This window comes from Ranitomeya variabilis, chromosome 1 (genome assembly GCF_051348905.1).
Source record: "Ranitomeya variabilis isolate aRanVar5 chromosome 1, aRanVar5.hap1, whole genome shotgun sequence".
In the NCBI taxonomy this organism is placed as follows: domain Eukaryota; kingdom Metazoa; phylum Chordata; class Amphibia; order Anura; family Dendrobatidae; genus Ranitomeya; species Ranitomeya variabilis.
In genome coordinates, this window is record NC_135232.1 from 972,673,362 (window position 1) to 972,695,563 (window position 22,202).

At 43.0% G+C, this 22,202-nt stretch overlaps 1 protein-coding gene across 1 annotated transcript in view; it reads right to left on the reverse strand.

Moving 5' to 3' along the window:
- DCHS2 (dachsous cadherin-related 2) overlaps positions 1–22,202 on the reverse strand; it is a 427,667-nt gene that overhangs the window by 36,113 nt on the left and 369,352 nt on the right. Inside the window, exons 9-12 of the mRNA XM_077279369.1 lie at positions 20,111–20,951; positions 7,694–7,933; positions 2,718–2,852; positions 1,574–1,783 (exon numbers count right to left, since the gene is read on the reverse strand). Of these exons, the coding sequence (XP_077135484.1) occupies positions 1,574–1,783; positions 2,718–2,852; positions 7,694–7,933; positions 20,111–20,951 (1,426 nt within the window). The remainder of the gene's footprint in view (positions 1–1,573; positions 1,784–2,717; positions 2,853–7,693; positions 7,934–20,110; positions 20,952–22,202) is intronic.

The following is a 22,202-nucleotide window of genomic DNA, read 5'->3' on the forward strand; positions in this document are numbered from 1 at the left end:
GCTGCTCTTTTAGAGTATTTAGAGATAAATTTGAAGTGGCGATTTTAGCATTTATTTTAAAACAGGCAGTTTAAAGACCTGATCATTTTTTTCTCCCTCAAATATAAAAATAATTTCTAAATCCTTTTTTGGTGATACATGGAGTCTAATTTTTATGTTATCAGGAGATAATGGTGGGAAATAAAAAAAAATGTGTCTGTATTGAATATTTTTTTTTTTTTTATGGCAACAACGGACAACTAAAATTCTTTTTAAAATGTAACATTTTTTTCCCATATGGGAGGGACTAGTAACAGCAATTTGAGTTGGTAGAGGGTTTTATTGTTATGTTTTGCTTTTTTATTTATTTTTCATTTATTTCTCATATTGTGCCTCCCATAATGTCTTAGAGAACCTTTGGAGCATTGCAACTTTTAGGGTATGTGCACACGCTGCGGATTTTGCTGCGAATCTGCAGTGGATTTAACGCTGCGGATCCGCAGCAGTTTTCCATGCGGTGTACAGTACAATGTTAACCTATGGAAAACAAAATCCGCAGTGCACATGCTGCGGAAAAAAATAAGTAGCATGTCACTTCTTTGTGCGCATTCCGCAGCGGATTTCAACAAGCACCAATAAGAAAGTGCGGTTGAAAACCCGCAGAGGAATCCGCAGAAGAAACCGCGATGAAATCCGCAGTGAAAACCGCAGTGGTTTTGCACTGCGGATTTTCCAAATCCGCTGCGGAAAAATCTGCAGCAGATTCCGCAGCGTGTGCACATACCGTTAAAGAGTTTTTTATCTTATTTCATGTGTAACTAGGTTTGGTATAGTAGCCTCAGTTACAGTTGACATTCAGTCTTCTGGCTCTATAACAGAGATGACTGGGTCTACTAGGACCCAGCAGCTCCTGCTTCCGCCATACAGCCAGTGATCACTGGGCCCAGAGGAGGAAGCACTGTCAGTGCTTCCTATATTGTATACACAGTGATTGTACAGCATTGTGTATACAGTGATCAGGAAGGCAGAGATGGTATTAATGCCTCTGTGCCTTCGAAATGTCAAGTCTGGCTGTGTCTGACTGTCAGCTCCCTGCTCCAGCAGGAAGACAAGATGAGCAGCTTCTACTTTACGCAGAGATATCTTAGATTGTCACTGTATAATGCGGGCCGCCCAGATGCTTATAGTCTATGAGCAGTCCGTAAGTAGTTAATATTAGATATTTTTTGCTCAGTGAATAATTCATTTTGACTACATGAGCACAATATTGCTGAAGAGGATGAGGCATCTTCTATGTCTAAATAATTACCATCACATTAATAATAGACATCCATGATAAATAACAGGATGTACAGTTTGGATCTATTCATTGTCATTATCATCCAATATTTTGAGTTTCTATAGAAAAGGGCATACATACAAGTTCATACATATACATAAACTAGATCAAATTATGTGATATATAAAAGAAAAAAGAAAAAGAAGAACGTTCCTGAGATGTCTAACATAATAAACAGCTCCGTGCTAGTAAAATCCTGAAAGCAATGCTGATTTAAACATCTGCTCAGACAGTTAAGCAAGCGTCATTAATTACCAATTATTTGGAATAGTACTCTGCCATTGTTGCCAGCATCCTTGTCTACGGCCAACACTTTGTGAATTATTCCCAGATCTTGGTTTTCTGGGACCTGGATCTCAGTCTCAGGAAATAGAAGCTCAGGAGCGTTATCATTCTCGTCCAGCACTGTACACACAATTGTCGCTGAACTGGAGAAGGACGGTGATCCGCCATCTGTCACCATTACTAATCAGGAAGAAATGACAGTAATTACATAGTCAGCTAAGTAATGGGATAGAGTATAGTGACTTAAAGGTGTCAATGGAAAATAAAGAACAAATGTTCTTCATATTAATAAATAGCATAAGTCAAAACAAGAATGAGTTATACAGTTGTAAAATACAAATATGTTCTCATGTAATAGTCCAGACTTCAGACTGTACTTATACTGAGGTACTTCCAACTACAAGGGAGAGTTTTTTTCACACAGGTTAAGAGTGTTCTCATCCTGCCCAGTGCCGGCACTTAGAGATCCGCTAGTGGTAGGAAATGAACTTTATTCCTCCCAGGAGCGTTCGGCTTTCAGTCAGGGCGGTGGCACTGGTTTAGTCACCACTCTGGGGATAGAGAGCGGCGGCTGTATCTGAGCCCCCAGGGGAGCGATTACAACCACCACTCTCTATACACAGGGCGGAGACTGAAGCCGCACCGACACCGCCTCTGTGACTGAAACCCAAACACTGCTGGGAGGAATAACGTTCATTTCCTCTCGGCAGCAGGTTTCTAAGTGCAGGTTCAGAACGCAATTACCCTGAAGATTAACCCCATATCTGCAGGTTTTCACATGACAGACATATTGTTAAAAAGGGAGTGGCAGCATTGCCAGGAAAGCTCAGGCTCCAACCAACTCTTAGAGGCCTTTCTCGTGAGTGTATTTTTTGGTACTGTATGGAAAATGACATTTACAAACAGAATTAATTGTCTTGAGTAATGTCAGGATTATTCCATTAAAGTTGAAGCGATTTTTCAATGTGTTATTCACTTGTTGCGGTCCACAGTGTACAGTCGCTTGTGGGAGAGGACAGGATCACTCGCAATACTCCAATATCCTGCACATTGTTCTACAATGGCCTTGATGTGACCCCACGGACTAATACACATAATGATGTATAGGACTTACCCTTAATAATATACTGATCCTGCTTCTCTCTGTCTAATGTCGCAGCTGTGATTATCTCTCCAGTATCAGGATTTATTCTGAAATAGGCATGTGCTGGGCCTGGCAAGACGTGGTATGTGAGCGCAGCATTGACTCCTGACAAGGGAATCACAGGGAAAGGTCACTTCATAGAGCACCAACACTTATTTATACAAATAGAAATATAGTTGTAGAAATCTATAAGACAAAATCTATGTTTGAAATGGTTCTCAAGCTAAAGCTAGCTGGGGTCCGAGATCATGGGACGTGCTAATCCTCCAGAGCGGTAAAGCTGACCATTGGAAAGTCCAATTAAAGGTGTTTGCAACCTCATCTGACAGCATCGTGATGTAGGTGCAAAGACCAGTGCCTCAGCTATGTGTCACCTACTCAGCTGCATGCTACTGTTTTCATTATATACTGTTTTATCTGCTGCAGATTTAGCAGTGCTCTACATGCTGAGCTCTGTATAACCTCGCCCACATCATTGATTGGCAGCTTCTGTGTACCCTGTGGATAGGCAGAAAACTGCCAATCAGTGGTGGTGATGGGATTATAGAGAGCTGATGAATATGGAGGATCGGCAGGAGATTATCAGAAGAGGACTAATAAATCTACTAAAATAGTGATTTTCTCAAAATTACAGCAAGCAGCCCAGTGAGTGACACATCACTGGAATAAGGGTCTCTGTCTCTATATTATTCTTCTCTCAGATTAGGTGGCAAAAATCTGGTGACAGAGTTCCTTTAAATATGGTAAGATTTTCTGAGATTCTTGTGTTTGCTGTTGTCATACTCACAATATTTATGTTACTAATCTGTGTCTGCCAATTATCTGTAGATAAATATCTCATGTCTATGGCCATCATCTGAAATCTCCAAAGAGATTATTAGAATGTGAGTTTATAAGGGGGCATAAACATTGATGAGCGGTGAACTCTTAGGCCGGGGTCACAAGAAGTTTTTAGTCGCTTAAAAATCTCAAATCTTTCAAATGGAAAAATCTGCATTTTGAGGAGGTTTTTTTTTTTTCCCTGAGGTGGTTTTTAAGCTGTTCGGAAATTTTTTCGCTGAAGCGTTCATTGCAGCCTTTTCAGTTGACAATGCTTAGTTTGAAGAGGTTTCCTGTAGGGTCCACGGGAAAGAAGTGACATGCACCTTTCTTTTCCACCAGATATTTTTCAGAACCTCTTTTAGAAAAAAAAGCTCCAAAATACTTTATATTTATATCATTTGCATTTCCTATAAAAAGAGTTTTCCAATTGTTTTTGAGGAGAATTTTGAAGAGGATCTGCTACAAAAAAACTCCTTGAGAAACTCAGTCTGAACATAGCTACGGGCAATGTGCACACAGGCAGGTTATGTTTAGGAGGTTTTAGAGAAGAAACTGAGCAGAAACTCTCCCCTTTAAAACTGGACACTCCTTAAAACTTTGGAAGTCCTGCTCAGTTTCTGCTCTGAAATCTCTGCAAAAAACTCCATGTGAACAAGGCCTTAGTGGAAGGGCTCTTTTGTTACCTTTAATTCCTCACTTCTCTTGTTTGAATTCTTCTTTTGTTTATTACTTTGTAATTTTTTCTTGCATTTATAAAGTGTTTCACAATATGTTAAGCATTTAGCATACATTTAAAAAGCATAAATAAAATACATATCACATTGTTGACTAATATTTGTCCTGTGCCCAATAACACAAAAAGTGACCCAAAAATGCCTACACATAGTCCACTGATGATATACTGAAAGCATAACGAACCCCTAGGTGCTTTATTAAGAGCATGAAAAAGCAGAATTGTAGTGAGGTTAATATTTTAGAATTTGTGGTTACATAAAAAAAAAAATAATAACAGACGAAAAAGTAACAGAAGATTGGGCAACAGTGCCACACAGTGGACAGTCGTGATATAGTCACTGGATGTTGAACTACTGAATTGTTATTGGATACTGTAAAGTAGAAAGATGGAATATGAAGCTACACAAGCCATTTACTAGCTCTATTACTACTAGTATTTACACATATTATTTCCACTATTATTTATACATAATAATAGATGAAGAGAAAGGCATGGCGTAAATAAGCACCCTAAGTAAATTAGTGTTTTGTTTACCGTCAGATAAAACATGAGCAGGTCAAAATGGCAGACTCTTTGACTGAACAAACAGACCCTATAAGTCAATGGGTTTTATAGGGCACCATTTGTGTCTGTTTTGCAATGATCTAGCTGGGCATTGTGTTTTATTTTAAAAAAAGAGCCGACAAAGTAAATGTGCTACATTCCTACATATTGTAGGTGAAGTCGGGGTTTAAACATATTTTATTAATGAAAATAATAAATACAGCTATTATAATCCATAATTTGCCAATATTCGAAATCACTAGTTATATTCCAGCCATATACCGGCTTTATAAAATCATGGCTTGTTTCAAAAGAAACCAAGGCTAAGCCTGCAAACCTTCTCTCTAATTGAAGGAGTTGTCCAGGACTATTAAATGTTTTCACTATGGGCCTAGGAACTAACTGGCAGGTAACTAACAACCTGCCTATTGTGCCCGGTGCAGATCTCTGCCAGCCCAGAGCGGTCATGGACTGCTCCTGCTGGCGATTCAGCTGCTTCCGCTGACATCATGTCGACAGATAAGCGGCTTCTCTTCCGCTGTGCTCCATTAACGGGACGTGACTGCGACATCATGCTGATTAACAGTCGGCTCCCCTCTGTCTAACTGCAGGAAGAGAGCTGCCATTTAGGCTAGGTTCAGATTGCGTTAGTGCAATCCGTTTAGCGCGAGCGCTAGCGGATTGCGCTAACGCAATGTCTTTTTCGGGGCCGCGTTCAGGGGTCGCATTAACGTCCCCGCTCTCGCAGATCCCCGATCTGCGAGAGCGGGGAACGGACCTCTGGCGCGCCGCGGACGCTGCAAGCAGCGTCCGAGGCGCGCTACAAAAGACCGGCACATCGCTAGCGCGTGCCGAAAATGACACGCGCTAGCAATGCGCTCTAACATTGCCGGCAATGGGAGCGCTAACGGACGCGGTGCACGGCGTTAATTTCGCCGTGCAACGCTGTCCGTTAGCGCTATCCCATTAACGCAATGGGAACCTAGCCTTAGCATGAATTCAGCAGCCATACCCCATTGGCCAAGCAGTCCTGAAGAAGAAGAGCACTCTATTAATGTAGAGCAGCTGATTCGCCGGCAGGAGTGGTAGGTGAATGCTCAGAGCAGGGACTAGGTAGAACAGGCAGGTAGTTGCCAGTGTTAGCAACTACCTGTCTGGTAGTTTTTAGGCCCATGTTAAATTAATTTAGAGGTCTTGGAGAACCCCTTTAATATGTATTCACAGAAACTAGATGCCTCAAAGTGTCTACAAATATAATGATCCTCGAAAACTAATGATTGTTTAGATTTTACTTATGCGTTGTTTAATTTTCACTGATGAGCAGCAAACTGTGATGTGGACATGTGCAGAAACTCAATGGCTCCGGACAGAATTTTTAGATAAATACTGCACTTTTTTGCAGCAGGTCAGGTCTCCCTCTCATATTCATACAGGTGTCTTATCTTTATCTTTTTAATTGTAGCACTTATTCTAAAGAAACTTATTTTTTCTATTTAAATCACCTGTGAAGAGAAAATCTTTGCTAGTGCAGATTTCTATATCACTACTTTCCCTGTATGGCTGTGAATAGGAAACAAGGGATATAAAGCTATGTATCAGTATGGTGGTGGTCAGACTATAATAAAAATATTGCAGCTTTTCTGAAATTGACGTAAATATCACAATGCGGAAAAGTGTAACTTGACGCCTAATTATAAGAATTCAAAGGCTTATGTTAAAGAGGACTTGTCACCATTGTATACGTAATTTTATTCCCGCTGTTCCAGAGTATGACATTTTTGTCTCTTTAAATTTTTCCATGTAATTATGGTAAGACGGGGAATCGTATGGTGCATTGACAATAAATAAGATAAAATAAGAGCAAAAGCTTGCCACATTTCACACGGTGACAGATCCTCTTTAAGTGTTAACTTTCTGCATAATAACTACTTTCTTGTTTATGGAAAGCTATATCTGTATTAGAAAATAATTATTATATAATTCTGGTCTTAAAAAGGAGGTTTATAGCAGGTGTAGGGATTTATGCTCACATTGCTCAGCAGTAGGCACTCAGTACAGGCAAGGGTCTTGGTGCAAAACAAGGTGGTAAGGTTTATTGCATTTCTACACACTTCAAATTAAAATGCTCTTCCAGCCTAAGAAAATAAAGCATTACAGCTTTTCTTAAGCCCAGCTTGTATAATAAGCCACACAGTTCTCACACAACAACACGGGCATTAGTTTTCTCAGGCACAATCTGTAAATCAACACTGGCTTCTCTCCAGCTTCACTACCACAGAAAAGTGTTCACCTCCCGAACAGCTCACCTTTGCTGGTCACTCACCAGCTCCAACACACAGACTGCTCAGCTTCCCCCAACTGACTGAACACCAACTGGAATCAAAGCCTGGCTCTAATCATAGCTAGCCAGTTGCATGTAATCAGGACCTCTGGTGCTAGGTTTTAACCCTGTCCTACCTTTCTGTCATACACGAGACATGAAAATGCCCTTTAAATTATATCAGTCGTTAGACAGTGCCTAAGATTTGGCCTCTTTTCATGAGTTAGGGACATAGGTAAAGAGTACTGCATTTTGAATTACTGAGTCATCCAAGTTTTATGCAATACAAGCTTATTAATAGTCACAAACCGAGCTTCTTTTTCCAAAGAGACATTGATAACATAATAGCAAAACCCCCTATCGTGCTGTAACTGTAGGATTTTGTAATTGTGTTTTCTGTTTCACGTACAAGTTGTCCTGAATTTTGGGAAATAGGTCAAACCAGATCATATAAATTGCCGGAATACTGAAAGAGTTGCCAAAACATTAGTCCCATTTATTGGACACATAAGAGAAATCAGGCACCTGAATCTCTGTCCTCTGCTTCAACCTTCATCAGATGTTGTCCTGGCTCTAGGTTTTCAGGAATCGCAGTTTCATACAAGGCTTGTCTAAATGTCGGTAACACATCATTTACATCAGTAATCGTGACTGTAACAATCTGTGTTGCAGACAGGGCTGGATTTCCAGTATCTGTAGCCAAGATGGTTAAAGTATAGTGTTCCTGGATCTCACGGTCAACTGTAGCGGATAAACTGAGCCATCCTAAGGATGATTTAGAAATGTATGTTAATAGGGATTATCAGACAGATTATTCATAAAATGATATGGTGATTAATAGATATAAATACTGATCAACCATAATTTTCATTAACATTAATCCACAAACATTTGAACTACAGAAATTGCTTACCTAATTGGCACATGAAAAGTGATGATTTTTTAAGTTGATGTATTGGAAGCAAGAAAAATTGCCAATCATAAGGATTTTGAAAAGATCACGCCATCATGGCTAGATCACTGGATCATAGAGCCTCTAAAAAGGAAGGTCTGGAGTGGGGTTCCAGATATTTGGTTGTTAGCACTTAGCATAATTGGTCCAGGAAAGGACCACACATGAACCAGTGACAAGGTCAAGATCACCCAAGATTCATTGATTCATGTGGGGAACGAAGACTAGCTTGCGAATTGCAGCTTTCTGTGTATTGGGGTGTTATGGTCCTCCATTGGGAGTACCTACACTGGGCAAATGAGCACCAAACTGGACCAGGGAGCAATGGGTGTCATGCCCTGGTCTGATAAATCAGGTTTCTTTTATAACATGTGAACAAATGTGATGTTCTGAGCAATACTTGGCTGACATTCATGTCGCAATCATTTTAGCATGTACCATTTACCTAAACATTGCTGCTGACCAAGTATACCCCTTCATGAAAATTGTAAATTGTATTCCCTAATGACAGTGGCCTCCATACCAGAAAAAAGCACTCAGTATTCAATAGATGGGGTGCAAATAGACCATTTAGTCAAATTCACTGCACACTCCTGAAGTGAGGCAAACGTAAACTGAGCGATTCATCAAAGAAAACTGGTATAAAAAGGTGGTGTTTTAATGCCAGCTTGTTGTAGCTCTGCCAAAATGGGCAGATGTAGAGGGTGCTGAACAGGAGCTGAGATGAGAAATGGCATTTTTTTGTACCAAAAATTCTAGTCCACTCTTTGACTGAAGTTGCATTTTTTGCAAGACATACACCACTGAAAAGATGTGTCAAATTATTAAGAGGCATGTGCAACACCAGCCTTAATTAATTGCCTCCAAGGTAATTTTTCATACGGTAGTTACATCACAGGAATAAAATACATTTTGTTCAGTGCTTCTGCCAATAGTAATTTTGACTTTTAAACTTTCCCAAGATTATAGAAAGGTGTTGCAGTAACAGCAAAACGTGGGTGAGAGTGGTACTATACATCTCTACTTGGTGCTGTAGAAGTCATACCCATTTATTACTGTTGCTGAGACTCCTTGATAAAGACTCGAAGGAGTGGAAACATCAAAACTACTTTTGCCCAAAGAAATAAACTAAATTTATTTTATTCCTGTGATATAACTACTATATGAATAAAATTCTTTATGTTTGCATCACTTCAGAGGTATGTCATGAATATGAGTACACCGCAAAAAATGTTCAGGATTGACTAGAACAACATGACTAAGGTTCACATTGCGTTAGGGCAATCCGTTTAGCACTAGCGGATTGCGCTAACGCAATGTTTTTGTAGGGGCCGCGTTTAGGGATCGCGCTAACGTCCCCGCTCTCGCAGATCCCCGATCTGCAAGAGCGGGGAACGGATCTCGGGCGCGCCGCGGACGCTGCAAGCAGCGTCCGAGGCGCGCTACAAAAGAACGGCACATCGCTAGCGCGAGCCGAAAAACGCATGCGCTAGCGATGCGCTACAGGCGAAATTTACATTGCTGTCAATGGGTGCGCTAACGGACCCGTTGCACGGCGTTAATTGCGACATTTTCGCCATGCAACGCTGTCCGTTAGCGACCACCCACTAACCCAATGTGAACCTAAGAATTCAAGGTGATGACTTGTCTCCAAATTCCGTAGATACCAATTCTGTCTGTGGGACATGATGCAAAACTAGTCCGTTCTATGAAGCTTCAACTTTCAAAATGGTATCTGATCTGCAGGCAGGATGTTATAGAACAGGAACAGCTAGTCAGGTTGATCAACTTTTTTGTGAGCAGAGTTTCAGTATGACTTGCATTTTATTTTTATAAAACAAAATCTAAGTGATCCTGAATCTTTTCCAATAAACTTACGGTATATATCATTCTGCTCATTTTCTCCTCCACACCATGCTGTCCACAGATGACACTGCATGTATGTCATCACAGGTTCTTTTAAATGATCTGCTGCTAAAGTCTTCATACCAGTTAAAAGAAACATTCAGGGGTCTTGTGGAGTCTACACTTGAATTAGGTTAATTTCTGTGTATAATATATATATATACAGTTAGGTCCATATATATTTGGACAGAGACAACATTTTTCTAATTTTGGTTACAGACATTACCACAATGAATTTTAAACAAAACAATTCAGATGCAGTTGAAGTTCAGACTTTCAGCTTTCATGTGAGGGTATCCACATTAAAATCGGATGAAGGGTTTAGGAGTTTCAACTCCTTAACATGTGCCACCCTGTTTTTAAAGGGACCAAAAGTAATTGGACAATTGACTCCAAGGCTATTTCATGGGCAGGTGTGGGCAATCCCTTCGTTATGTCATTCTCAATTAAGCAGATAAAGGGCCTGGAGTTGATTTGAGGTGTGGTGTTTGCATTTGGAAGGTTTTGCTGTGAAGTAAACATGCGGTCAAAGGAGCTCTCCTTGCAGATGAATCAAGCCATCCTTAAGCTGCGAAAACAGAAAAAACCCATCCGAGAAATTGCTACAATATTAGGAGTGGCAAAATCTACAGTTTGGTACATCCTGAGAAAGAAATAAAGCACTGGTGAACTCATCAATGCAAAAAGACCTGGGCGCCCACGGAAGACAACAGTGGTGGATGATCGCAGAATAATCTCCATGGTGAAGAGAAACCCCTTCACAACAGCCAACCAAGTGAACAACACTCTCCAGGAGGTCGGCGTATCAATATCCAAATCTACCATAAAGAGAAGACTGCATGAAAGTAAATACAGAGGGTTCACTGCACAGTGCAAGCCACTCATAAGCATCAAGAATAAAAAGGCTAGACTGGACTTTGCTAAAAAACATCTAAAAAAGCCAGCACAGTTCTGGAAGAACATTCTTTGGACAGATGAAACCAAGATCAACCTCTACCAGAATGATGGAAAGAGAAAAGCATGGCAAAGGCGTGGTACAGCTCATGACCCAAAGCATACCACATCATCTGTAAAACACGGCGGAGGCAGTGTGATGGCTTGGGCATGCATGGCTGCCAGTGGCACTGGGTCACTAGTGTTTATTGATGATGTGGCACAGGATAGAAGCAGCCGAATGAATTCTGAGGTATTCAGAGCCATACTGTGTGCTCAGATCCAGCCAAATGCAGCCAAACTGATTGGTCGTCGTTTTATACTACAGATGGACAATGACCCAAAACATAAAGCCAAAGAAACCCAGGAGTTTATTAAAGCAAAGAAGTGGAATATTCTTGAATGGCCAAGTCAGTCACCTGATCTCAACCCAATTGAGCATGCATTTCACTTGTTATAGACTAAACTTCAGACAGAAAGGCCCACAAACAAACAGCAACTGAAAACCACCACAGTGAAGGCCTGGCAGAGCATCAAAAAGGAGGAAACACAGCGTCTGGTGATGTCCATGAGTTCAAGACTTCAGGCAGTCATTGCCAACAGAGGGTTTTCAACCAAGTACTAGAAATGAACATTTTATTTAAAATTATTGAATCTGTCCAATTACTTTTGGTCCCTTTAAAAACAGGGTGGCACATGTTAAGAAGCTGAAACTCCTAAACCCTTCATCCAATTTTAATGTGGATACCCTCAAATGAAAGTTGAAAGTCTGAACTTCAACTGCATCTGAATTGTTTTGTTTAAAATTAATTGTGGTAATGTTTATAACCAAAATTGGAAAAATGTTGTCTCTGTCCAAATATATATGGACCTAACTATAATATATATTATATATAAATATATATATATATATATATATATATATATATATATATATATATATATATATATATATCCTGGAGGAAGACACACGTGGTGTTGAAACATGTCACCCATAAAGGATTGAATGTATTCAATATTGTAACTGAAGAAATCTGGAACTTTTTAATGGAGAAATAAAAGGTATATTTTACTCTACCATTGGACTGATCGCTGGAGAAACAAAAAGTTTTTCATTACATGTGTGGATTTGTCCCAATCTGTTTTCCGTGCGAACTGTAACCACAGGTTGGATGTATTCCGGTTTCTTCAAAGCGGTAAGCTGGCTTTGCCAAAAACTTATATATATATATATATATATATATATATATATATATATATATATATATATATATATATATATATATATATATATACACACACACACTCACTGGCCACTTTATTAGGTACACCTGTCCAACTTCTTGTTAACACTTAATTTCTAATCAGCCAATCACATGGCGGCAACTCAGTGCATTTAGGCATGTAGACATGGTCAAGACAATCTCCTGCAGTTCAAACCGAGCATCAGTATGGGGAAGAAAGGTGATTTGAGTGCCTTTGAACGTGGCATGGTTGTTGGTGCCAGAAGGGCTGGTCTGAGTATTTCAGAAACTGCTGATCTACTGGGATTTTCACGCACAACCATCTCTAGGGTTTACAGAGAATGGTCCGAAAAAGAAAAAAAATCCAGTGAGCGGCAGTTCTGTGGGTGGAAATGCCTTGTTGATGCCAGAGGTCAGAGGAGAATGGGCAGACTGGTTCGAGCTGATAGAAAGGCAACAGTGACTCAAATTGCCACCCGTTACAACCAAGGTAGGCCTAAGAGCATCTCTGAACGCACAGTGCGTCGAACTTTGAGGCAGATGGGCTACAGCAGCAGAAGACCACACCGGGTACCACTCCTTTCAGCTAAGAACAGGAAACTGAGGCTACAATTTGCACAAGCTCATCGAAATTGGACAGTAGAAGATTGGAAAAATGTTGCTTGGTCTGATGAGTCTCGATTTCTGCTGCGACATTCGGATGGTAGGGTCAGAATTTGGCGTAAACAACATGAAATCTTTGGGATGTGGTGGAACGGGAGATTCGCATCAGGGATGTGCAGCCGACAAATCTGCGGCAACTGTGTGATGCCATCATGTCAATATGGACCAAAATCTCTGAGGAATGCTTCCAGCACCTTGTTGAATCTATGCCACGAAGAATTGAGGCAGTTCTGAAGGCAAAAGGGGTCCAACCCGTTACTAGCATGGTGTACCTAATAAAGTGGCCAGTGAGTGTATATATATATATAGTGGTGTGACTGGTGGTCGCGTGGTTAATCGGAGATATGTGTCACATGGACGGATGCTCCCTGCGATGCAACCTGGAGTATTTTGTCTTTAGTGCACGTGAGCACTAAATATGTCGTTTAGTGCACCTGGGTCCGGGTTGTGGGTAGCTATGAGAGATGGGAGGGTCTGGCAACCCATATACCTCACCTCAAAGTGGGGGCGCTAACTGTACCCTTCTCGCTTCAGGAGTTTGAGGACCTGCAGTGATGTCATGATCACGTGACAGTGCATGTGATGTTACCTCACCTGTGGGTGTGGTTACAGGCTACCTAAAGGAGGTGTGTTTAGCTGCACATGGTAGTAAGTGTTTGGGAGTCTGTCAGGGTGGACAGATTTCCACGTGTCCTGGCTGGACACTACAGAGTGGTCTGCGTATTGGGAGGAGAAGCCTTTCTGTGTCCGTGGCTTCAGATAGAGCCCGTGTGCTGGACATTGCACAGCCTGTGTGCCCACAGGCCTGAGAGAGCAGAGCTCTTCTATGGACATTAATGCTGTGTCGGCCTGATGTACGGACTGTTTACCTTTTTGTTGCTGCCTTGATGGTTTATGGAGCAAATAAACCCACATGGACATTGAAGAGAATGTGCCTCCTGTTTCCTCCTACGCATCTGAGTACAATCCTTTCAATTGGTGCTAGACTGCGGGCAACAATCCAAGGAGCACATGTGGCAGCGCTGGCTGATCTGAGCCAGAGGAGTAAACGGTCTGACAACCGTGAGTAATACTGACCGGGGTTAGTGAGAACTGTTGTTTGTGGGATACCTTCAAGGAGAAGAGGGTTCCAGGAACCTGTGTGGCTGACACCAACAGCTAACGGACAGAAGTCCGTGTGATATTGACCGGGGTCAGTGAGAAACTGTGTTTGGGCTATAAAGCCGGGTGTGTAACAGACAGGAGTCTGTGCTGTGCTTACCGGGGTCAGTGAGAGACTGTGTTTTTCTTATAAAGCACGTGTGCAGGTGTTTGCTGTGGACTGGCGGGTCCATGTATTTTTTCTTCTCTGATCAACTTGCTGTGGCTCAGTGGGGCCACGAAGACTGAAGGCATCTGGCGGTAACTCGGCGGGGTTATGAAGTTTGCTGTGGATCGGCGGGTCCACGAAGTCTGTGGTGGTTACATGCAGTGCAGTTGCAGCAAGAGGTTCTGCAGCAGCCGGAGTTGCGGTGGCAGCAGCAGCGGCTTGTGATCGGCAGCCAGAGGTGCCGGTGGTTTGTGTCTGCAGTGGGAGCTGTGGTAGCACCAGTAGGAACTGGTGAGGTGTCGAAAAAGACATTGCTGGACCAGGTTGTGCAGACTCTTAAAGGGCCAGTTCCGACCTAAAGAGACATATACCGTGGAACTGTTGGGGCCTGTGAGTGCCGTGGGGGAGTCCACGGGGTGTACCCCAGAGTGGGGTGGTGTCCCTAAAGGGGGTGGAGTCTCAAAACGGAGCGGTGAACCCAAATAATTATGGTTGGCCAAAAAGGGGCTGCATCCCAAAAGGGGGTAGTTGCCCAAAAGGGGGTGGGGTCCCTAAAAGGGGTGGTGGCCCTAAAGGAGAAAATGGTCCACAAGGGGGCGGTAACCCAAAAGGGGGTGGCGACCCAAATAGGGGTGGTGGCCCAAAAAGGGGCAGCAGTGAATTCGCTGATGAACTGTTGCCGGGTTCAGTGTTCGAACAGCGCATGTCCAGAATATTCTACTGACTTTCCATCTGACAAGATGTCACAGAGCTGTTCTGTAGAAGTCAATGGAGTGTGCGTGACTGGACTTCTGGACTCAGGGAGCCTGGTGACGCTGGTGAGCGCCACACTCCCTGTCTATCTGATTCCCGGAAGGAAGATGGAAGTCCACTGCGTTCATGGGGTCGCTAGGGATTATCCGGTGTCCAGAGTAATCATTGAGATGCCCACTATTTTTTCCAGCCATGATGTACCTGTAGTCCCAGACTTGCCATTTCCTGTAGTAATAGGCCAGGACTTTAAAAGGTTTTGGGACTTGTGGAAGGAAAGGGGAGTGTCTGATTGCTCAAAAAGGATCCAGAATGACCCTAAGGGAGCCCCACCACAACAGGCGGCTGTAGTGATTCCGGATCGTGTGATGTGTGAAAAGGAGATAGCGACACCTAAGGTCGATAGTCCAGAGTTCCGGATGACTGGAAGAAAGTGTGGGTCTGACACTTGTTTAAGTGGGGAATTACTGTTCCAGGATGACAGAGTGAGAGGGGGTGACTCCTATCCAGACTGTGACTCGAGTGCAAGGGAAAAAGAGTGCAGTAAGGAGGAGCCGAGTAAAAATCACAGATCTTCATCTCATCGCGGGGGCTGCAGAAAGGCGGGACACTTTACACCCTCTGAGAAGAGAGATGATGAGGAAGAGACAGGGTCAGGTGCAGATCACATTATTGTCCTTGATGAGGAGGTCACTTTATCTTTGACAAACCCTAGCACTGAGGTAGTTGGTGACGGGCTGGGGTTAGAACAGACCTGTAGTAGACCCACATCTGCAATGCCCGGAAAGGGTGAAGTGGCTCAGTATGATGAAGGCTCCAGAGTACCTGATGCTGAGGGGATGGAGAACTCTGAAATTACCAAGAGTCAAGAGGTACCTAAGAGTAAACAGACAGAGAGCCCTGCAGAGACCATAGATGTGGGTGCAGAAACAGGTGGAACCCTGAAGAGGCAAAGTGTGGGTGGGCAAGAGACCCCATCTGAAAGTTTAATTAAAGAACTGGTGGTGCGACATGTGCTAGCCAAAAGAGAGCAGGACAATAACATAGAGCTGCTTAAAGAAACAGTCGAACGAGAAAGGGTCCTGAGGCAAGCAATTGAGCACAGAGTGGGTGACCTAGAGAAGGAAGTCTCTGAGCTCAGAGGTCACCTATCAGCGTGTCAAAACATGAACAAGGCCATATTGAAAGATATGGAGGTGTTCAGAGAGGCCCAAAAGAAGAATCAGCAGGAGCTTCTCCACAGAGAGGATGAGCGTCGCTGCTTGGTAGAGGAGTAAGATAAAGTTCTCCAAGAGCTCAAGACAAAGGAGACTAATCAACAGCTCCAGAAATCCACGGATGACCGGGAAATCGAACTGTTGCGCTCTCCCGATCTGATCGCTATGAAGGAGAGGGAGCTGGAGAGGCTGACCAAAGAAGGGGCCTCCACGGAGGAAGATATCCAGCAAGGGAAGAGCCACGCAAATGGCCGAACAAAGGACGAGGAGGTTTAACGATATGACCAAGAAGGTGAGACTTCGATTTTCAAGTGTGTAATAGACATACCCAAAGACATGCAAGAAGCGTGTGCCAGTGAGGAGGTGCATGAAGCTTTTCAAAAGGCAGTCAAAGCGTGTAGGGTGCACTGGGCACCTTAGACTCATCAACTGGTCATACTGACGACTAGGGAAGTCACAGTGAAGCGGGTGGCTGTCCTGAGAGAGATGCATCTACAATGCCTCCGCACAAAACAAATGATCACGTTGAAGAATGATGAAGCCGCTTGACGTCTGGAGCTAGCGAGAGAAGCTCAAAATGGGCTCTGCTTGGTGGAAGACATCATTCTGGTACCCAGAAATTTAGTGGGAAAAGTCATCGGAAGGCTTGGGCGAGTGATGCAGGAGATTGCAAATAGATCCGGTGTGAAGAGACTGAGGGTTCTGGGTGATGACAAGGCCCAGGTCGTGGGTGAAGATGGGATGGTTCCATTTCTTGTTGTCGGATCCATGGAGAGTCTTGAGAATATCCGGATGCTCCTGGGGTATCGCGTGGGTTATCTAAAAGAAGTTGAGCAGCTAAGACGTGAGAGGGAGCAGATCAATATAGAACTGCAGGAATTGGTGAACAGATTGCCACCACCTTCAACTCGCGGTATAGAGAGGCAAAGAGGTTCGCATAAGACTGGAAGTCCTCAAGCTGAAGCTAACAGAGGACAGAGAAAAATGGATGGATTGCTCTCCAGGCAATAAAGACCATGGTGGAAGTGGCCAGCAGAGACATAACAGAAGGTGGCCTGGTGGAACAGGTAGAAGCAGTGATGCCTCAGTGATGTCATGATAACGTGACAGTGCATGTGATGTTACCTCACCTGTGGGTGTGGTTACAGGCTACCTAAAGGAGGTGTGTTTAGCTGCACATGGTAGTGTTTGGGAGTCTGTCAGGGTGGACAGATTTCCACGTGTCCTGGCTGGACACTACAGAGTGGTCTGTGTATTGGGAGGAGAAGCCTTTCTGTGTCCGTGGCTTCAGATAGAGCCCGTGTGCTGGACATTGCACAGCCTGTGTGCCACAGGCCTGAGAGAGCAGAGCTCTTCTATGGACATTAATGCTGTGTCGGCCTGATGTACGGACTGTTTACCTTTTTGTTGCTGCCTTGATGGTTTATGGAGCAAATAAACCCACATGGACATTGAAGAGAATGTGCCTCCTGTTTCCTCCTATGCATCTGAGTGAGTACAATCCTTACAATATATATATATATATATATATATATATATATATATATATATATATATATATATATATATACTGGCAAAGTACTGAAGGGGAGATATATGTCACTGAGGTTATCTTCAGTGATATGAACCTAGGAAAATGCTCCAGCACACTAAATGCTGTGAGGGATTAATCAGCCATGTTAAGGGCTAGGCGGTTCACCATATGTCCACTGCTGGGTACAGTCCAGAACATAAATGCAGAGTCTTCTGGCTCATTCAGTATTCAGTATCTCTGAAGATGAGAACTCCAGAGCTGTGCTCATGTTAAAGAGAGCTGAACATTGTATTTGTTTCTCGAGCAGGCGGATCCTCGCAGCAACACATACTGTGTGTGCCATTTGTTATGTTTCATTCTTCCATTAGGTAAGAAAGGTCGTGTTTATTTTGCTTACTCTCCACTTGTTTATGCAGTACACTTAAACCAGTAGAAAATTTAAAGATACAGTGTTACTGAGTCTATCTCTGTGTGCAGCCAAGTGAGCTGATCTACAACTACATACTATATATTGCACAACTATATGAAGAACTCTGTGTCTAATCGTGATTTGACAACCCGAATTTACATAGGAATGAGTGAAATGCACTTTGAAATCTGCAGTAAATCTTTTATGTTATGAAAACAATTAAGGTAAATTTTCCTGCTACCATATTTAAGTGCAAACATTACTAGTGATTCAAATGTAGAAATGATTTTTAATGGGATTGGCCACTAATTAATTGGCCACGTATTAATTTAAGAGATGTGTTGTGGACATGATTTTCTGACACATTCTAGTATATCAGTGCAGCGCCCCAGAGTCCTGGTCGTTGCAGTACTGACGCTCCGCCACTAAGGGGAGTGATGGTACGTCTGATGGCACTTAAGGAGTTCACCTGACCAGGTATCACAGTCACACATTACACTTCACACTCTGGCCACCAGGGGGAGCAAAGGGTTCTATGTACTAGGCCACTCCTCACAATCTGGTAAAACTGGGGGCTGGATAGGAAGTTAGAGAGAAAGCTGACTGGGTTTTGCCCAGGCAACACCTAGTGAGAGAAGAGGTTGCTTGGGAAGATTCATGGGGGTCCCTGTCAGGGGTGGGATCCTGACAGAGGCCTAGCGAAAAGGACAGATCGTTACGGAACCGCGCCTGCACTTCATTGCGGCGGTATCTTAAGAAAGGATAAGAAGCGAGGTTTATTGTGGAGAAGTGAGAAACGAGATCACAGCACAAAGGCAAAAGAACCAGTAGGAGTCGTGCCCCGAGATCGGCAACATCCTACTGAGGCGCGTAGCCGGTGGCCGAAACGCCGAGGAAGTATTGGGCTCCACGCATTACTTCAAACCAACGGCAGGGCAGTTAATTATAGGTTGGCTGCCTCACCTAAATCACCTAATGAAGACAACGGAGGCAATTGTGGGAGAGCGGCGTCCCTAGGGTCCCTATAAAATAACTCCAGGCCTACCCCGTCATACGGGTGCGTCCTATCCATATCATCTGGGGGACAGAGAGAAAGAACAGAAACATACACGACAGTTGTGAGGACTATCCCGTGGTGCTCAGCAGGGAAGTACTACAACACCCAGGCGCTAGTAGGTAGGCACTGATTTCCACCTGCAAAGGGAACTCTGGATGTGCCTTCAGACCGGCCGGTCTCAGCCAGCTCTGTTAGCAGTGCTCTGGATTGCGGATACCGAAGCCTTCAGTAAAGAGGTAAAGAGACTGCAACCCTGTGTCCTCGTTATTTACTGCGACCTACACCACCACCTACACCTTTTATTGGGCGCCCCTTAGCAGGACAACGGACAGGGTCAGGCCACCGTGACATCCTCAGAACCGATAGACCCGGTACCGAGTACCCCGCCGTCCTGCGTCTGGGGGCCGCTCCATAAGTATTACAGGTTCTTCTCTTGTAATGATCAGTATTTTGACACAGACTACTCTGCTCTTCTGTTCTCAAAATGACAGCTGATAGAGGAGCATGTGACTAGTCCTGTCCATCAGTCTCCTCCAACACAAAAAACGGCTTTCCAATGTTCAATATTTTCCATTTGCAGGAGGTCGATGGACAAGTCTGGTCACACTTCCCTCCAGATATGCTTTGTGAATATTAATTACATTTATTTATTTTAGCAACCAAAAAATACTACTATTGAAAGTCCAATAATGCTACAAATGTGATAATACCTTCCCAGGCACACACCATCTATTATCATTATTTGAAGACAGCATTCCCATAAACTACAAGCAGATGTGTTGAGTATCTCCATAGCCAAGTCTTGGTTTTGGCAGCTGTGCGATCAGTTAGAAGTGGGAACATGGATCATCTTAAAAACTGTCTTCAGAAACACATTTTCCTATTTCAACTACCAGGTTGTGAATATATATATACTGCCATATTTACTTCCAAAGAATATTGTTTCTCTTGAAAAATTAAGTATAATACCTGTTGTTTCATCCAACGAAAAAACTTGCTTTGAATTTCCATCCATGATGTGAAATGTTATTTTTCCATTCTTTCCTTCATCCAGATCCTCAGTCACTACTCTATGTATGAGCGAGCCAATTTCTGCGTCCTCCATTACAGAAGCAGCAGGCGATGATAGGAAACTTGGACGGTTGTCGTTGATGTCCTGAATGATAATCCGAGCTGTCAGTGAACAATGTCGGCGCTGTGTAATGTTAGTTGCCTGGTCTGTTGCAATCACTGTCAGAATAAATGACTCCTCTGTTTCTCGATCCAGAGCTCGGGATGTAGTCAAGATTCCATCCCATTCGTGAATAACAAAGGGATTGTCTTTTCCTCCTTCCACATTTAATGAATATTTAATTTTACTGTTTGCTATGTTGCCATCCCCATCTTTTGCTTTAAAAGTATACAATATGGTTCCAATAGGGACATTTTCTACAATCCCTATGACTACAATGAGGTCAGGAAATACAGGATAATGGTCATTTTGGTCTTCAACATCCATCTTTAGGATGATAGAGTGGTTCTGAGGAGGTATCTTGTTGGGATCCTGTATGCTAAGACGTAACATGTACTGAGTAACGGTTTCATAATCTACTGGTCTGGAAAGGTATAAAGCTCCACTAAAACTGTCAATGGCAACGTGACTGCTGCGGTCTTCATCAGATAGACGATATCTGAGCTTCGAATTGGTCGAAATCTTATCTTCATGTACCTTCACAGAGCCAATCATTTCAGCAGGTTTCACATTTTCTGGAACCTTTATTGACTTCACGTCAATGAGGTTTTTAGATTTTTCGGTGGATGTAGAAATAACCTGAAACATATGAAATACAGCTTAGTAGACAAGTTATTTGTAATACCCAATGCCAAACAAGTTCTCTTTACAAAAGAACCAGTGACAATCCTGTCACGTTACATAGCTTTCAAAGAATGACATGTCATCTCTCATTAAACGCTTTAAGAACCGGGCAATTTTTAAAATTTATACGCCTGTGTTTTTTCTTCCTCTTTTTACAAGAATCATAACTTGTTACTTTATAATAAGTAACTCAATAAATTATACCCTTTAAAATGGCATATATGGGGCATTGTTACTGTCTAGGAGGCATTATAATGACAACAATATTTCTGAAGAACAATATTGTACTCTACAACACAGCAGAGCCGAGGCTGCAACGGGCAAAGAATTGAGGGTAGCAGGAGGATGGGGAACTTGTGCAGGTTAGGAATAAAGGGGTTGGGGCCGGAAAAGTCAGAAGTGATATGTGTCTGCATCGCAAACTTTGCAGACAAGTTGTGAATGGATTACTGGGCCAGATGGAAAAGACGGGAACAATGAACAAATCCAACCAGAGAGAACTTCACCTATAAGTCACTATGTATAACTCTACTATAATCACTTATATGGTCTGAAAAACTGGTATGTAGTACTATGTGGTCACTGTGTGGTTGTAATAATGATATTGGTTTTTGTATAGTGATTTATTAAGTTAGGGTACTGTCACACTCTGCAACTTTCTATCGATCACGACCAGCGATACGACCTGGCCGTGATCGTTGGAAAGTCGTTGTGTGGTCGCTGGAGAGCTGTCACACAGACAGCTCTCCAGCGACCAACGATGCCGAAGGCCCCGGGTAACCAGGGTAAACATCGGGTTACTAAGCGCAGGGCCGCGCTTAGTAACCCGATGTTTACCCTGGTTACCATCGTAAAAGTAAAAAAAAACAAACCGTACATACTCACATTCCGGTGTCCGTCAGGTCCCTCGCAGTCTGCTTCCCGCTCTGACTGAGTGCCGCCGTAAAGTGAAAGCAGATCACAGCGGTGACGTCACCGCTGTGCTCTGCTCTTACATTCCGGCCGGCAGTCAGTCAGAGCGGGAAGCAGACGGCAAGGGACCTGACGGACACCGGAATGTGAGTATGTACTGTTTGTTTTTTTTTTACTTTTACGATGGTAACCAGGGTAAACATCGGGTTACTAAGCGCGGCCCTGCGCTTAGTAACCCGATGTTTACCCTGGTTACAAGCGAACGCATCGTTGGATCGGTGTCACACACACCGA